Here is a 16,780-nt window from a genome sequence, read left to right on the forward strand (position 1 = left end):
GCATCTCCAGACAGGGCTGGAAAACACTGGAGGAGTCACTGTAGGTCAGTGTGAACAGTACTAAGCTAGGTGGACCAAGGTGCTTGACTCAATAGAAACACAACTTCCCACGCTCCTAATTGCCAGCAATAGCTACAGATGCTGCACCACTATAGAGCAAGAGTTTTAAGTGATCAAAACTGGAAAGTCTGCTCTGCCTAGGGCTAGGATTGCCAACATTTTTGCTCACTCTGCTCCTGTGCATGTAACAGCAGATTGAGACACCACTTAGCCAGGAAAAGCTGACTTTCAGAAGACATCTGAAGGCAGCCCTGTTTAGGGAAGTTCTTAATGTTTAATGTTTTATCATGTTTTTAATATTCCATTGGAAGCCACCAAGAGTGGATGGGGAAACGCAGCCAGATGGGCAGGGTATAAATAAATTATTATTATTATTATTATTATTATTATTATTATTATTATTATTATTACCACCAGCTTAATTTGTTTGTGAGGCCACTGTTAAAACACTGTTAAAAACAGAGGCAAGGCCACTGAAATAAGGCAGCTCTATCCTTGGTGCAAGAATATTATATTACGACATTCTAGGTGAAGGCTAGAAAATTTATCATTCTTTAACACCTTTGTGGTGCTCCTACAAAAGTATAGATTCCTCCTACCGCTTCAACATTTATTTTTTAAAGGTATGTACCTAAAAATGAAAGATTGATGGAAACATGCATTTGGACACGTGTATACATGCACACTTCTTAGGGAGCCAGGATAGTCCGCAGCAATATGTTGCCTTTACACTTGGTGACAAATCTTAGCTCACTGCCGTGTAATGTGTGGAATGGTTCTAAGAACTTTTTTGTATGTCTCCGAATCTTGCATTGCCTTGCCTTGACTGGGTACTTGCCATTATGGCTAGTAGCCCTCTCCATGAACTGTACCTCTTCACTGAACCCCCAAGTTTAGCTTCTGCAAGCTTATATGCAATGAAACCCCCAATAGAGAACCCTGTGCAAATGTTGCTCCTGCCCTTCCACAGAATGCGCCCACTGCTCAAACCCGGCAACTGACTTCTCCATCTGCAATGCAGAGGACATTACCAGAGAGTCGTTATTGTAATCCTTACATATAAACAGGGCTCCATCCTCTGCCTCAGCTTTAATCCAGGCTGGGTCTCCACATTGGAGCAGACCCTAGGGTTTCCTTGGCCATTATAGCAGCATTTTAACAAAGCACCATCCGTCACACCCAGTGATGCTGGCTAACAATGTATTAAGCTTTGGTCAGTTTCTAGAGGGCTTTTGAACATTTGACAGAGCACCGCTGACACTGAACATACTGATCTCTGTAAATGCCAGGCATCCCCCTATTACTACCCAAATGGCTCCAAACTACCACCTTAATAACCAAGGTAAAAAAACCCACCATTTTATTTGGATGCCAGAAAACCAATTTTGTAGCTTAAATTTGACCTACCTCCTACTTCCAACGGTTTCTCTCCTTCCTTGTCATTTCTACCTTGTGGCTCACAGTAATTTTTAAAAGTGGTCTGTGTGCCCCAACAATTCTCATCTGCTTTGCCATTTATCAGGGATGTGACTCTCTTTCCTTGCTCCTCCAGTGTCTTTCATAAAGTGGGCCATCCTCCCTTATTTCCTGCCTCTAAAATCAATCCCATCTGGATAGGCGGCAGAGCCTCTTCAACCCACCCTGTTGCCCCTCTTCCTTGCTCATCCTGAGAAGCAAAGACTTCAAAGAGCTCGAGCCCTGCCCCAAGTGGCCCTGCTTCCCTGAACAGCAAGGAAAGGGCAGCCAGGCAGCCGGTTGCTTCTCAGATGGACCAGCAACTCTGAGAGTGAGCGAGAGAGGGAAAGTTCTATTGTTCTTGGTGGGGTCAAAGGTCAGTTGTCTGCCTGTTCTCTTTAATGGCTCCAAGGTTGATTTATTAACTCCAAGTGCTTGGTATGCAGAGAGACAGCAGTTTCCTTTCTCCTCTCTTGCTAGTGGCAAGCCACCTTTGGTCTCCCTTGATCGAGGACTGATGCCTGAGCTTTCCTCCCTCCCCAGTTTCGTTTAAGGCAGCACAAGCTGCAGAACATAAATATAATGCATAGACTGTACATCGTGTTGCTGGGAAATGAAAGATAAGCTGCAGAAAAGAATCACACAGCAGCCTAAAACGTCCTGGCTGGGCCCAGTTACTTCACCCTGAATTTGGCATGCTCTAAATGCAGGGGCTCTAAATGTAGCTGGCAATTGCGACTGGTTGCCCTTGCCTAATCAGTAAGAGTCTATGGCTCCCCATATCCCCCCACATGCCTTTTAAGGAAGGCACATTTGTGACCTGCCGGACTACTTCTTGAATTGCTGTCCCAAGCAACTGTGCTCCCTAGCGGCCTTATTAACTCAGAACATCTAATTTATTCCTAACAAAGACACAAAGCAAATCTGGTGCAGATCCCTTGGGTGAAGAAGAGACAGCAATGCTGGTGCTACACCATAATGGCAGGGTGCCCTCTCACTGTATTGCTTTAGATGCTTGCTGGAAACTTTTTTTATTTCAGGAAGCCTACCCAGATATGTAACTTAGTCACCTGTATATCTGTTTTAAAAGCTTTATTGGTTTTATCTTTATTTCTAATTATTATGGTTTTACATACTTTTTTATACGTATATGTATTTGTTTTTATTTATGTTTTTACATATTTTTGTTTTTGTGGATTTCTGCTGCGTTTAACCTTCAATTTTATTTGTACATCACTTGGGTAGTTTTTGGTTTTCCTGATTAAAAGGTCTATATATTTTCTAAATAAAATAAATTTAATAGGTCCCTTCTCCAAATCTACATAGACACTGTTCTTGTTTTCCTGCATTATGGAAGCAGAAAAGCATACAGAGAAGCACCACTACTGTGAATTTGCAAAGAGCATGTATTTGTTTCCATTCAGTCCCAATTTATTGTGGCAAATGGCAACAAACATGGGAATTCACCGAGCACCACTCATTTGCTTTAAAGCCTATCTGTCCAGCCTTAAGAGTGAAAAATTTGCTTTGAAATAAATAAGTAACAGATTTGAATTTCTGGACTAGATTCTAAACGTGACACACCCAATGCCAAATTCCATGTTTGCTCAGTATGCAGAATTACAATCACCCCAAATGTAGCACCCAAATTTCTATCAGTGAAACAGATTTTACCCATTTGATATGCACTATAGTGATGTTAACATCTATTATCTTCTACACATTGCTATAGATACATACAGGCATGCTCATTGTCAAAGTTCCTTGTTGGCTGCGTGCCTAGCAACGAAATTACATCAGGCCTGTAATTACAGTCTGTTGATTTGGACATTTGGAAAGGGGCCGGGGTGGAGGAATTGTGGGTCCTTTTTCTTTTACGAACAAAACAAAAACAAACCCCCAAGCTGCTTCTGTTTCATTCAGCTGGGTTTGCTAAGCACATATTTGCAAGCTGGTTGTGCATCAGAAGCTGCCCTGCGCCCATCTGTACCCCAGATGACTGCAACACTAATATCTGCCTTGTTGCTTAAGAAACGCTGGCATGAGGCCAGCACACACAAGGAGCCGCTTTGTACCGAACTAGATCCTAGAAACATCCACTCCAGCACTGTGCTGTGGCACCAGCTCCTCAAGGTCTCAAGGAAGGGTCTTTCCCCAATTTCTTTATCTGTAGATTCTTTTAACTGCAGATGCCATATATTAAACTGGGGGTTCAGACCCCTTCCAATTCTGCAGAGCTGGGACCTTTTAAATGCAAAGCATGCAAGCTTCCACTGCGATTTTATAGCCCAGCCCTCACTGGGGATTCCATCATTCCCAATGGCACACAGCATGCACTGCAAACTCTTCTTCCAATCTTGGGAGAACAAATCAGCATGGACCTTTGGGGGTGGAGTGTTTGATGCACACCTGACCCCACTCAGTTCAACTGTGTCTACATCCAACCCGTGAGTCCCTTCCTCATTTGCACTGCAGGATGGGGTGGGAGGAGAGGGCTGCAGAGATAGTAGGAAGATACAGTATCCAAGAATAAAGGAGCAGCGTATCAACACAGATTCCCTCCCCCCCAAAAAAAACAACAACCAGGTAACAATTTCACAGCATCTTCTGAGACATTTTCTTGTGTTCTATTTTCAGTGTCAAAATGCCTAAGCAGTGACACAGGAACCTCTTGAGAAGACATGGCCTGTGGCTTAGCAATGAGGGGTGTACTATACTTCTGAATGAAGTTGCTGGGAGTAGGATGGGGTGGGTGTGTTTCAGTATGCCTAATAGTGGGCACAGAAACTTCTAGAAGCCACATCAATCTTGTACCCAGGCTACCTCTAGAAAGATTCCTTAGCACAGGGTGTTGCTCCACATGCTCTTTTGCACACAAAGGGCATACCTTGGTTTTCCCCAGCTTCCATTCTCTCTGGGTGCTGTCATATGTCTGCAGAAAGGAGGCGCAAGTAGCTTTTGCACCGTCAGGATTGCCCCAGTTCTTCAAGAGCATCTTGTACCTGAGAGAACCAAATGAATGCTCTTGACCAGGAGTTAAGGTACAAAGCAATTTCTTTCCCTCAGCAAAGCTTCCTGCCCCTGTGAGGGGCTATTCTGCTCTCTCCTTTTGCTTCTGAGTGCTGACAGGTTAGAAGCTCTTAACAGCTGGTAACTGGCTGCCCTCCACTGTCTTTTCCAGTCAGTCTGAAAGCACAAGCAACTGGCAGCCAACTACAGAAGTGCAATAACTCTTAAGAGTAATCAAATGCCCCAAACATTAAAACTTAAAAATTGTAGTTTAACCCAGGTCCTGAACTGCAGCTTAACAAATGAAATATACTTCGCTTGGGAAATGTTTATTTTTTGTCCTTTCCCTTCCAACCAGCCATCTCAAATGGTTATGGACGTGCAAGTCTCTTTGTTCAGACAACAAAAACGAAAGCAGTAGCCTGCAATCATTGTCAAATTTTATAGGAGACAAAGAGACAACCTGCCCAGACTCACCTTGCGCTTTTTGCTCAAAAGCAGGTCTCCTAGCTTTCCTCTTATTCACAAGCAAAACATCCACATCGAGTTATTTATTTCACACACACACCCCTCCACAAAGTCCCAAAGCACTGAAGGCCACATTTGACAGCAAAATTCCACCCTCTTGCTTGCAATGCCACTTTTACCTGAGGAGGAAATCTTGAAAGATCCACCGTACAGGAAAGCCAGCTCTTCGGACCTTCACTGTCTCCAGCATGCCTGAGTACCGCAGTTGTTTCAGCACCACCTCTGGATTGAAGAGATTTGGAGACTATGCAAAGCAAGGAGTGCAGACAAGCCAAGGATAGGAGACAAGAAAGAAATGATTTCCTTGTATAAAAAGTATTATATTGGCCTGAGCATTGTGAAGGGCAACCTCAGAATCTCGTATGACAAGCCCCACTTACATGAGTGTGCAGACACTTGTGAATACACACACATACAGAAAAAAAATTCTCTAGGATTGAGAGAATTGTTGCTATGTAGGATGCATCTTCAGATGCGTTAGGGAAGGGGTAGGGAACCTGTGGCCTTCCTAATGTTGCTGGACTACAACGCACATCACTCCTGAGCATTGATCATGTTGGCTGGGGTGGATGGAAGATGTAGGCAAGCAACATAGGGAGTACCACAAGCTCCCTAACCCTGTGTTAAGCGGAAAGGCACTCCGTGGACTTATATGGCATAGACAGCACCGCCCCTTGCATTAAGAATCCACTGGAAGAGATCCAGTCCTGGCTCAGACATCAGCATGCTTTGTTCCACTCCTTTCTGTGCTAGCTCTGGTCAAAAGAGGAGAGCACCCTGTAAGTGGCCAGACCAGAGTCACAAAATATTCCCCTATTACCACAATAGGCCCTGTTTTTTTCTGCCTACAGCTTTGGTGGGTTCTAAGCTCACCATCTTTTGAAGAAAAGGGTAGAAAGTCCCCCAAACACCAACACCACTTTCCTGTCTAGCCTAGATATCATGTAAGGTCTGGTGACTCTCCACCCGCCTTGCCCAACTGTCTGTTGCAGCTCTAGAATGTCACCTTTTCCTGGTTGGGTTTAATGCAGCGAATGAATAGAGGGTTGCAAGTGCTGAGCGTGGCCATCAAAGAGTGAAGGGAGTCCTAAAAAGAAGAAGAAAAGAACACTGAAAAGGAGTCACTTTTTTGGAAAATTAAGATTCTGACCTCTCTCTTGCCCCCAACCTGCCACCAGCCAGTCATACAAAAATTTTGTGGGTAGGATGGGGAAACAGGAACCTCTGAACCGTGGATTTCATGTGGCCCAACATTTCTTAAAGGTTGTGTACATGTGCACAGAATCTGTGGTGAAGGCAAACAATCACCACATTCTCATCACACACGCAACTTTCTAACCAGGTTGGGCTTAGTGGAACGCAGTTTTGCTAGTTTACAGTGGCTGGTGGCAATGCACAGCACTGACTGGTTAATGGTCCCTGCAATCCCTGGAGCTGTTTTATAACCTTAAAAAAAACCCAACTAATGACTTTTTGAAAAAGAAAGAGAGACTGGGGAAAATGCATGTTTTGATGAATAAATGTACACAGGGCACTTTAAAAATTAAAGAAAAGGCAAAAAAAATTAAAGAAAAGGCAGAGAGTCTGTGCAAAGCATAGAGAGTAGCAAGCCTAAGGTCTAAACAACACTTCAGTGGTAGCTGTTAGGATATTTCCGTTCCACCTTAAAAAGGGGACAGGCTGTTGTGAGTCACAGCCTACGTATTTCCTGCTCACAGGAAGTATCTGTTTGTCTATTGCTTTCGTTTCTCTCTCTGTGCCTGAGACACCGAAGCAGGCAGTCATGTTTTTTCCTTTGTTCTGACCAACACTGAATAAAGTTGTAAATAATCCTCTCCTGAGTGCATCTTTCGCTGTGCGAACTCTGCTGATAAGAGCGTGCACCAGCTCTGGAATGTGGCAAGCTATTTCTGGAAGCTCGTGTCGCTAATTGACTGATACTGTATCTACGGGAGATCAATGGGTCGTCCGGAATCGACGTGGGGTCATGATGGCCTTTGTCTCCCTGGCAGTATCCCAACATGCATGTCTGTCCTGTTCGTAGGACAATTCATTGTGGAAGCTGAGCTCATCCCAGGCAAGAAAAACCCTATTGGGGCTGTTATGTCTGAATGTCTGCCTGCCCTTTCATTGGGCCTGCTGCTCCTACCCTGAACTGTGAGCTGACAGTCGGCCTGCGCCTCTGAGTTCCCATCTTCAGTGTGTCCTCACTGCTGCAGCCAGCAACTCTTTCAAAGAGATCATAGATGAAATCCAGCCTGCAGACAAAGAGGAGCATACAGCAGAGAAAACATTTATTTGATCACATTTTGCGTGGGGGTTATGTTCTGGGGGTGCTGCATATACACAAAATCACATATACCCAGATCACCACCTTGGAACTGGGCCCACATGACCATCTTTACCTTCCAAGCAAGGCAGAGAGCTTTTAAGTTCTCAGACTGGGATGCTCTCGCAAGATCTTGCAGGGCTGCCCAAGTGCAAGAACATCCCAGAGTCCAGTAAGCAATTCTGAGAACTTAAAAGCTCTTTCCATGCCAGAAAAATCCATCACAAAAGGAGCTTTTGAGCTCTCTGCCTTATGTGCAATTAGCTTGTGAGATTTCAACTGGTTGGCTTTCAACCATGTAAAGCTGAAATCACGCAAGTTAACTGCACGCAAGATGCAATCATGCTGTACTGCCAAATTCCAAAGACAGAAACGCACAGGCTGGTGCTGCCTATCTCTTTCTGAAACTACATGTTGCATTCATTCTTCCTTTTGATGAACTACAGTAGTTCAGAGCAATCTTGGAATGTGCTGCATTATGCTGGATCTTATGGAAAGGTTGGGTACCTGAAGTCCCGTGGCAAAGAGCTGATTGACAGCTAAAGCTCCAACAGCCATGAATTGCCTCTGGGGGCTTGCAAAATGGCCCAAAGCATGTGCTAGGACTCCATACCAGTTCCCCATCCTTCTGTCTACAGTACTGAATGTCCAAGAAACAGCTTCCCTACCCCCAATCAAAGTGTTCAGATGTTATGTATGCTCTGCAACTCTGCTCCATGCCCATCTGTAGCTCCCAACTAGTTTGGGCTTCATTTGAATACAGTTGCTTACCTGCTGTCTTTCAGCATGTTTAAAATATCATCTCTAAAGGTGTCTCTGTTTTTCTCCAAAAAGCCCCTCACATCATAGAGGACCTGCAGGTGACAGGTTGCAACACAAGCATTAAAATGTGCCATCATGATAATGCACAACACAGATGCATTGAACAAGGAGGGAAAACTCTTGAACTCACACACCCAAAGCTGCCAAAAACCTTATGCATCTCTCAAGCCCTTTATTGATTAAGGGGAAGGGGAACTAGCCCAGAGGCGATATGTAGAGCCCTGTTCTGCTATGTTACAGGAACAATGTACTGTAGTAGCCACCAGAATCTTGGACAACATCTAGGAAGACAAGTCCAAACATCCCCTCTCGGCCATTAACCTCACCAGGTGATCTTGGACCAATCAATACCTTTCAGCCTAGACTACCTTAAAGGGTTGTTATGATAATGCAAAAGAAGGGGGGGTGAGACATGCCGCCATGAGCTCCTTGGAAAAAGGGTAGATAAAAGTGTCAAAGATAAATAAATTCTGCAGCCCACTGCCTCTCAATAAGAGAGTTTAATTCAACCTCCCTTCAAAAGCAACCCAGTAGCCACAGCAGGGATTAAATCCTGCTGCCTTGGCTGCGCCATCCTGTTCCCTCCTGGGAACAGTGCATGTAGTTAATGCGGGATTAAACCCTGCCCTCCTGCCCATCAGCTGGTTTCAGCTGTGTTATCATCTAATGGGGGGGGCGTGATTTGGGGGGAAATGGCCTCGCAGACCAGATTGGAAACTCTGGTGGGCCAAGACTGATAGGCTGTTCTAAACCACAGCAACTGTAATATGTGCTCTGGTCCCAAACAAGTCTATCATCTGTGGGGGTTCAACAAAATAATATTTGATAGGCCTAAACCTCAAACTGGCAACTTAAAAGAGTTTTAAAACTTGATAGAGACTGTTGCTCAATCCCATGCCCATTCCAGAAATAAAATTCTGCACTTTAGGCCTTTTTTGTCAGCCTCTGGCTGTGGCCTAAGTGCTCACTGGCTTATAGGCCCCAAACTCAGCCAGCTGCTCAGCTATCAGGCCAAAATGCACTTACCTCTCCGGCATAGTGCTGGATTCCAAACTGAAAATCTGTTACTCGAGGCTTCATATAGTACTGGTTGTTCTGAAACAGAAGTGAGCGAAGCACTGTTTATACTACACTAGCTCCTGAAGCAACACATCAGCAGCTGTTTTTAAATATCATGAGTGGTGGTAATTTTTTGCGCATAACCAAGCCAAACAGTGAGGGCCAAGACCGCACTCTGGTGCAGTACTATTGCACTTCATAAACTGTCGGTCCCAAAATGGCCGCACAGTAATCACAACAGTCAGTTAAGAGTATTTTGGTGGAGCCAAAACCAGGGAACTATCCTGGCAAACATCTCTGTCAGTGCTACAACTCAGACATTCTGATGAGCCAGAAATTATCCTTCTGGAAGATTCCCTGCCTCAGATTGAAGCATCCCAGCTATGTCACAAGCCACTAGGATCAGTCTGCCTACTGGAATTCCCAGAACTGCTAAAATACAGAGTACTGATTGTGTCTGTTAGCTTTTAGCCATTATCCAGTAAACTGAACAAGGAAAGCTATTCTACCCTGAATTGTTAACCTAATTTTAAACCTCCACCCGCTGAATCTTAGCAGCTATTCATTTGGTAAGAGACTTAGGGTCATCTGCTTAAGAGACACATTATGCAATTCTGTTTGCTTTGCTTTGAAGAGAGTTAATTTGGCCTCACAGTTTCATTGCTTTTTTTATCAGAAGACACCAAGAGAACCTTCCAAGGCTGAAGCAGAGGCTCAGCCAAAGAGGTTCCAATAGATGAAGTATCGATAACTGGTTCTTTGTGGACTGTGTTGCTCTTGCTCACTTTGTGGCCTTCTTTTAAAAATCCACAGTGGAAGTAGTTCCCATTTCATACAACGAACAGAGCACCACCTACTTTGTTCATAGATGAGAGGAAATTTAAAATATCAAGATTATGTAAAGTGTAGTTTGTGGGAACACATCCTGTGTGTTAATGTGGGGTGGTGGGGCGGGGGGGGGGAAGAGCATGGAACAAATCCCTGAGGGGCATCGAACTATGGTTCCATACAGGTTCCTTTTCTCTTTAATCTACACCTTGCTCCTTCTATCCCTTTGGTGTGTCAGATATATGAATCAAAACTATATACCACCACCCACTGCAATATACACATTCTACACAGGGCTGCCCCTCAATACCATCTGGAAGCTGCTGCTGGTCCAGAATGCAGAGGGTAGGCTGCCAACTAGTGCCAACCAAGCAGATCAAATACCACTGCAATTATTTAGAATAGATGCTAATTCATTTGTTTCCAGGTCCAGTTCAAAGTCCTGGTTTTGACTTTTAAATCCTTAAGTGGTCTGTGTTTCAGGTCCTTGAATGAATGCCTCCTCCCTAAATGTTCCCCTTTTCTGCTTCATGGTCTTCAGCTAAGGTTCTGTTTTGTTCCCACTCCCTACCCCCTTGTTGAGGGCTATGAGATTTGGGACTGTCTCTGCAATGATATCTTATCTTTCAAACTCCTTGTCTAAGAAGGTCTGCCTACTCGCTCCTGATTCTTAGAAGGATGCTTAAAAATCATTTTATCCACAAAGGTGTTTTGGTTGCTGGGAGGCAATTGATGTTGACTTTATTTAGTTTCCCTTCCAATTTCTGGTTTGTTAATACAGCAATCCTGCAATTTATGCAGGGGCTACTTTCTGGAGATTGCACATAGTCAAAACAGATTGGGTTCAGTGGTGGGAAGGATTGCCAAAGTCTTTTTTCTCAGGTGCCTGTCTGCTTTTGGCCCTATTATTATTATTATTATTATTATTATTATTATTATTATTAAGCTGAATACACACAAGTTAAAAGCAGGCTTACTGTAATGGGATTGTAATATTTTACATTGGTTTCTATATTATTTTTTAATTATTATTAGCCTATGATATACATTTTAGAAATGCATAGATAAATGCATGCAAGTGTTGTGTATATATGCATTTTCACTTACCCCATGCTGGTTGTGCAGCTTTTCCAAAAGGGTACTGTCTGTGCCTTTGGGGAATCTACTCTCTTCATTAACCAAGGCTAGCAAACCAAGTTTCTGTAGCCAAAGAAGAAAAAGACTTGCAGTGATCATTTAATGTAATGTTATCTTGCTCAGCCTAAAGTAAGGTTGGAGGGGGGTGTAAAAATTGTACGTATGTATATAAGGACAGCAAACACACACACACCTTGAGTTAGCCATGATTTCCAATCATACCTCCCCCCCTTCTTTTTCCTTACACTCTTCTTTTTCTTCACAATGAACTATTCTAACTTCTGAATGAAGCCTGTCCATTTCCATAAAAGTAACAGAAGCCAAGGTAGGAAAAGGCAAAATAGCAGCTATAAACTAAGGCACAGAAACAAGGCTTGCTACTTGGGACCAAGGTCAAAGTCCAGTCTACAGAGGAAGCATACTCTTGACTGCATGCTAACCCATCACACAGGAGAGAGGCCTACCTTCTCAACAAGATCCAGGCATTCTGCATTGTCCATCCAATCAATGGCTTCCCAGCTTATCCCTTCTCTGCCAAAAAGAGAGGGGAAACACAAGTCAGGCACTCATATGAGAGCAGGGGTTAAGAAACAGCAAGACGCTTTGGACAGGGCAGAAGTACACGAAAAGGAGAATATCATCCCTGGGAGGGGAAAAGCAGAGAGGAAGGTAAAACTGCTCCCAGGCAGCTAAGTAGTGGGTGACTCTTGCTTTTATCAAGCTTTCCAAGGATTTCCTTGACCCCCACATGGATTGTCAGTGATGAAATCCAAAGCGGCTTTTCTGCTAGCAGTTTTTCCTCCTCCACCTGAGAGCAGTGGGCTCTCTTGGTTGCCAGAGGCCACTACCAATAAGCAATAGCCACTGCCTCCTGAAAAGGCCACTTTTAACTACCTGTTGTACTCAAGCTGCTCCAGGGAGAATATGTGCTTGTTGAAGTACTCCTGGAGCTTCTCATTTGCATAGTTAATGTTAAACTGCTCAAAACGATTCACCTGTGCGTGTGACAAGAGAAACCAATATTAGCACCCATGTTCTTGGTCTGGGGGGGGGGAAAATCTTTTTTCCCTTGAGGGCTGCAAGGAAGAGGAAGTGCATGCGGGAAGAAGGGGAGGGTCAGCAGAAGTGCCGATGGTCAGCTTGTTATTGCCTCTCCTGCCAGCTGCTGCCAGTCTGGGCATGCAGTGGCACAGAAACCACAGAGACTGCAAATGACAAGACTGCCCATTCAAGTTGAAAACAGGGCACATAAAGAAAAGGATTAGTGAATGAAGCTCACTGGGTGACCTTGGGTCAGCTGCAGTCTCTCAACCTAATCTACCTCACAGGGTTGTGGCAAGTTGTTGCGTGGTTGAGACCCATCAGGGAAGGAAGCCGGGTATTATAATAATAATAATAATAATAATAATAATAATAATAATAATAATATGCAGTGCCACCTTAAGCTCTTTGGGATATAAATGTAATAATGAAAGAGGGGGAAACACAAGGGAGTGCATGCCCATGTAACATACATCCCAAGAGAGTTTGACTAAATGCCTTACCAAAGTAATTTTCACAGGACATTGTCAGAGTTTGGGGAAGGGCTGTAGCTCAGTAGTAGAGCATATGCTTTGCATGCAGAAGGTCCCAGGTTCAATCCCTGGGTTCTCCAAGTATGACTGGGAATGCCCTCTGTCTGGAGCCCTGGAAAGTCGCTGCCAGTCTGTATAGGCAATACTGAAGTAGATGCCTGACTTGGTGTATTTCGACAAACAATATACAGGGTGTAGTGATATACAAGCAAATTTTTTGTGTAACTTTGACTTGGTGTATGGCAGCTGCCTTTGTTTCCAATTTCAAGAATGAGGTTCAAGGGGCAATGACCATACCATCCCCTGCCCAATTGGCTTGGTATCGAGCAATTTATGTTCCAATGTACTGAAATTACCCTGGAAGGCCTTTGCCTTGCCTCCAGGTAATCAGCTCAGCTTGTTTTCTGCATGCACTGAAATTTCCTTTGGTCCACACAACAATCCCCAATAGTTTAATTTCTAACCTGGAAATTCTCAAACCCAAAGATATCCAGGATTCCAACAGACTTAAAGTTTTCCTTCCCTTTTATCTTTGAGTTAATCTTGCCAATGATCCATGAGAAGCACTGTGAATACAGGGCCATGGCGAGAGAGTCTCTAGAGTCAGCAGCCTAGGGGCAAACAGGGAGGAAGACAATGCTTGTCAGTAAGCAATGAAGGGGAGGGAGAGAGAGAGACCAAACATCACTCTATATGCTGGAGAGCAACATAGCAAACTATGGGGAGATCGAGGCAGCAAAGGCCTGGCAAATGAACATTATCCCTGGGAAACTAATTTTAAGTATAGAACAGCAGAGAAACTGCAGCTGAAATTCAGGTGCCTGAATTGCCAAGGATGGGATGGCTGCTATCAAGCATGCCTCTCAACTCTGTGCCAAACTAGGCCTTGTTCTCACCATGAGAAAATGAGGTATAAACCTGGGTCTGGACTGCAAGTGGGGGATTTACCCGGGGATGCAAGGGGTGCGGGGCACCTGGGTGCTGAATTTGGGGGGGGTGCCCAGCACCCACCGCTGAAGCTCTTAACTATCTACCTGTTATGAAATAATAAAGAATTCTGATCAAGCTAGAAAAACAAAATACATACAGTGGTACCTCGGGTTACATATGCTTCAGGTTACATACGCTTCAGGTTACAGACTCTGCTAATCCAGAAATAGTGCTTCAGGTTAAGAACTTTGCTTCAGGATGAGAACATAAATCGTGCTCTGGCGGCACGGCAGCAGCAGGAGGCCCCATTAGCTAAAGTGGTGCTTCAGGTTAAGAACAGTTTCAGGTACAGACCTCTGGAACGAATTAAGTACTTAACCCGAGGTACCACTGTATATACCTAGGTATTACCGAAATGTATACCTACTGTTTCACTAAAGGACTTTTGACTTTGTGTGCTCATTTACCAAAGACACACCGCACCAGCGGCGCTTGTCAGACTCAATGACAGCGCTTGTAACTCACAACGGTGCCGTGCACGTGAAATTAACTCTTACATCAAAATATTATGTTACGTATTGTATTGAGCTACTATGCAGCAGCAGGGTCAGCGGCACCTTTGACATGACTGATGTTTCTCCTAAGTAGGTGCCTAAACAATACTTATAAGTTTAAGTGTGGTGGTGTTGTATACGTAAATGTATTGTAAATAAATGAGCAAATAAAAAAGTTTGTTTCTTTTCCCTCCCTTCTTTCATAAACAAGAGATAAGGCATAAGCGTGGTGTCTGACATAAGCATAATAAGTTAATTTGCGGGTTAAACTAAATTTGGGGGAGCTGGGCGGATCTTTGCATCCCGGCGGCGCATATGCTAAGACAGCGCTGCTCGCAGGAAACCATAGATCAGAAGGCAGGAGAGCCATAAGGTCTCTCCTTTGGCTCAGTGACCACCACTGTCCTTTAGGAAGCCTGAGGCCTAAACCACATGTTACAAGGAATACTTGGTGGCTGCCTCCTTGCATCTCCTCGGTAATATTTAGTCAAGATGCCAGCACATTGAGACTTTCCCTGCTCCTGCTCTGCATCACTGGCTGCTGCTTGCAGGGGGAAAGGAAACTCTGGGCACAATGATGCCCTCTCAAATGGTCTTTAACTAAACAGGGCCAAAAAGACATGGTGGAAAGATGCAGGTGGGCAACAGCTACACATTCCCTGCATTGTATAGTTTGGGCCGGAGCCAACTGCGCTTAGCGAAGCACAGACAGAGAGGAGCAGAACTCAAGTGGCCAGACTGCCTGGTAATTCAACATCTCTGCAACATCTTCCAGGAACGGGTGCTTGACTCAACACACCCGGGACTAGGACAAAAGCAGGAGTGGGCGGCACACAGACATGTGCGTTCTGTCAAAGGCCCCATTGACGGGCCTCAGCTCCTTCTGTCTAACACACTGGAAAATACCAATGCTTGGCATTCTAATTAGCTCTGCGTACACTGCAAACTGACTGGCATCACATTCTCTCATGCATCTGGCAATAGTTGGCTGGCATTCCTGGAAGGCTGGGATGGGGAAAGTGGGCATTTGGCAGCAGGAAGTCTAACTAGTGAGGAAGGGCTATTGAGGAGTGTGCCTCATGTTCTGCTTGCGGGTTTCCAATAGGCATCTGATTTGCCACTGTGGGAAGAGAGTGCTGGACTGAGTGGGCCTTTGGCCTGATGCAACCAGGGCTGTATCCTCTGCTGAGTGCTTGCTGCACTTATCTACAGGAGAATCCATTTATTTGCTTGTTGCTTCTCCAGAGACACCCAGCTCACATTATGCAACATCTGCAGCAGAGATATCGGGGGGGGGGGGGGACCTAAGGCCTGGTGGCCAAATGCCGCCCTCTAACCCACTCTACCTTACCCACAGGTTTCTACCTAGACCACACACCTTACTGGCCCCCGGTCTGCACCCTCCTTGAGAGTTTTGCCTGGCTGGAATGTGTCCCTGAACTCTGAGAATGCCTCTTGCTCATCTGGGTGGAAGATACAGAAAAGTTTGAGGCTCCATGCAGAAGCTACGCTACTGTACATGAGTCACATTCATCACTCTGCCCCCATTTACTTTTGGTCCCACTTGGCACCAGTGTGTGGCCCTCAGAAGGCAGCTGAAAAAGATTCCCCAACCCAGCTCTACAGCGGTAAAGTTGTTAACAAGGCTGATTCACCCTCTCTTCCTGCCTTGCCAATGGCTTCCCTACATCCCAGCTTACTCAAATTCCTGAGCCACAGTGCACATTCTGGGAAGCCCTCCTCAAGGGTTGGAGGGCGGGGGGAGTACGTCATGTTCAAATCCGAGGCATCCCTCAACTGCCATTTCCCCTTGACAACTATGTGAGTGCTGCCACCTAGAGGCAAGTGCCCATCATAGCCAGGCTTAGTGCAAAGCCCATTGGCTACTCACTCACCTGCTCCACAGTGAGGGGAGAGCTGATCTCCTCTCCCCGTAGGAACATGGATCTCTGGGTGAGCACCTCAGACAACTGGAAGGCATCCAAGCCAAGCAGCTCGCTGACATTATTCAGCACTAGAAGAGAGGATGATAAAAGAGAGATGGCAGTAATGCTTGCGATAATGTGTTCTTATTATGTGGAAGTGATTGATGAGGGAGGGGGCCTCTCCTCAAAAAGCGACAGGAAGCCAATACAATCAAGAGGCAGGATAGACGTTTGGAGAGACCTTGCTGGCAACTCTTGATCCCCCAAGACTCCACTGATAGGCCCAGGGGGGAGACGGGAAAATAACAGAAACACAGTAACCGTGACATTCCAAAACGTGGCAAAGCTATCTCTGGCAAGCCAGCATGACAACTAGGGTAGAGGATTTGTAAGCCATCGTTTCACAACATGGTGAAGTTCGAGCCCATTCGCACACTCAAAACCTAACCTGAATTGGGGGGTTAAAAATGTACTGTGAATTTAACAGTGTCTCATATTGGGAAGAACTAGACTTGGAATTGTCCCCCAACTCCTACAGTTCCTGGGCGTCCATTTTGTCCTGTGAACAGT

General features: G+C 45.0%; 1 protein-coding gene across 1 annotated transcript in view; it reads right to left on the reverse strand.

Moving 5' to 3' along the window:
• The window catches only part of LOC307199279 (unconventional myosin-X-like), a 78,084-nt gene that overhangs the window by 29,989 nt on the left and 31,315 nt on the right, over window positions 1-16,780 (reverse strand). Inside the window, exons 11-21 of the mRNA XM_079947087.1 lie at window positions 16,181-16,299; window positions 13,266-13,412; window positions 12,122-12,222; window positions 11,692-11,758; window positions 11,198-11,290; window positions 9,230-9,298; window positions 8,153-8,235; window positions 7,202-7,310; window positions 6,059-6,139; window positions 5,172-5,296; window positions 4,403-4,517 (exon numbers count right to left, since the gene is read on the reverse strand). Of these exons, the coding sequence (XP_079803213.1) occupies window positions 4,403-4,517; window positions 5,172-5,296; window positions 6,059-6,139; window positions 7,202-7,310; window positions 8,153-8,235; window positions 9,230-9,298; window positions 11,198-11,290; window positions 11,692-11,758; window positions 12,122-12,222; window positions 13,266-13,412; window positions 16,181-16,299 (1,109 nt within the window). The remainder of the gene's footprint in view (window positions 1-4,402; window positions 4,518-5,171; window positions 5,297-6,058; window positions 6,140-7,201; window positions 7,311-8,152; window positions 8,236-9,229; window positions 9,299-11,197; window positions 11,291-11,691; window positions 11,759-12,121; window positions 12,223-13,265; window positions 13,413-16,180; window positions 16,300-16,780) is intronic.

This window comes from Podarcis cretensis (genome assembly GCF_951804945.1).
Source record: "Podarcis cretensis genome assembly, chromosome: 1".
In the NCBI taxonomy this organism is placed as follows: domain Eukaryota; kingdom Metazoa; phylum Chordata; class Lepidosauria; order Squamata; family Lacertidae; genus Podarcis; species Podarcis cretensis.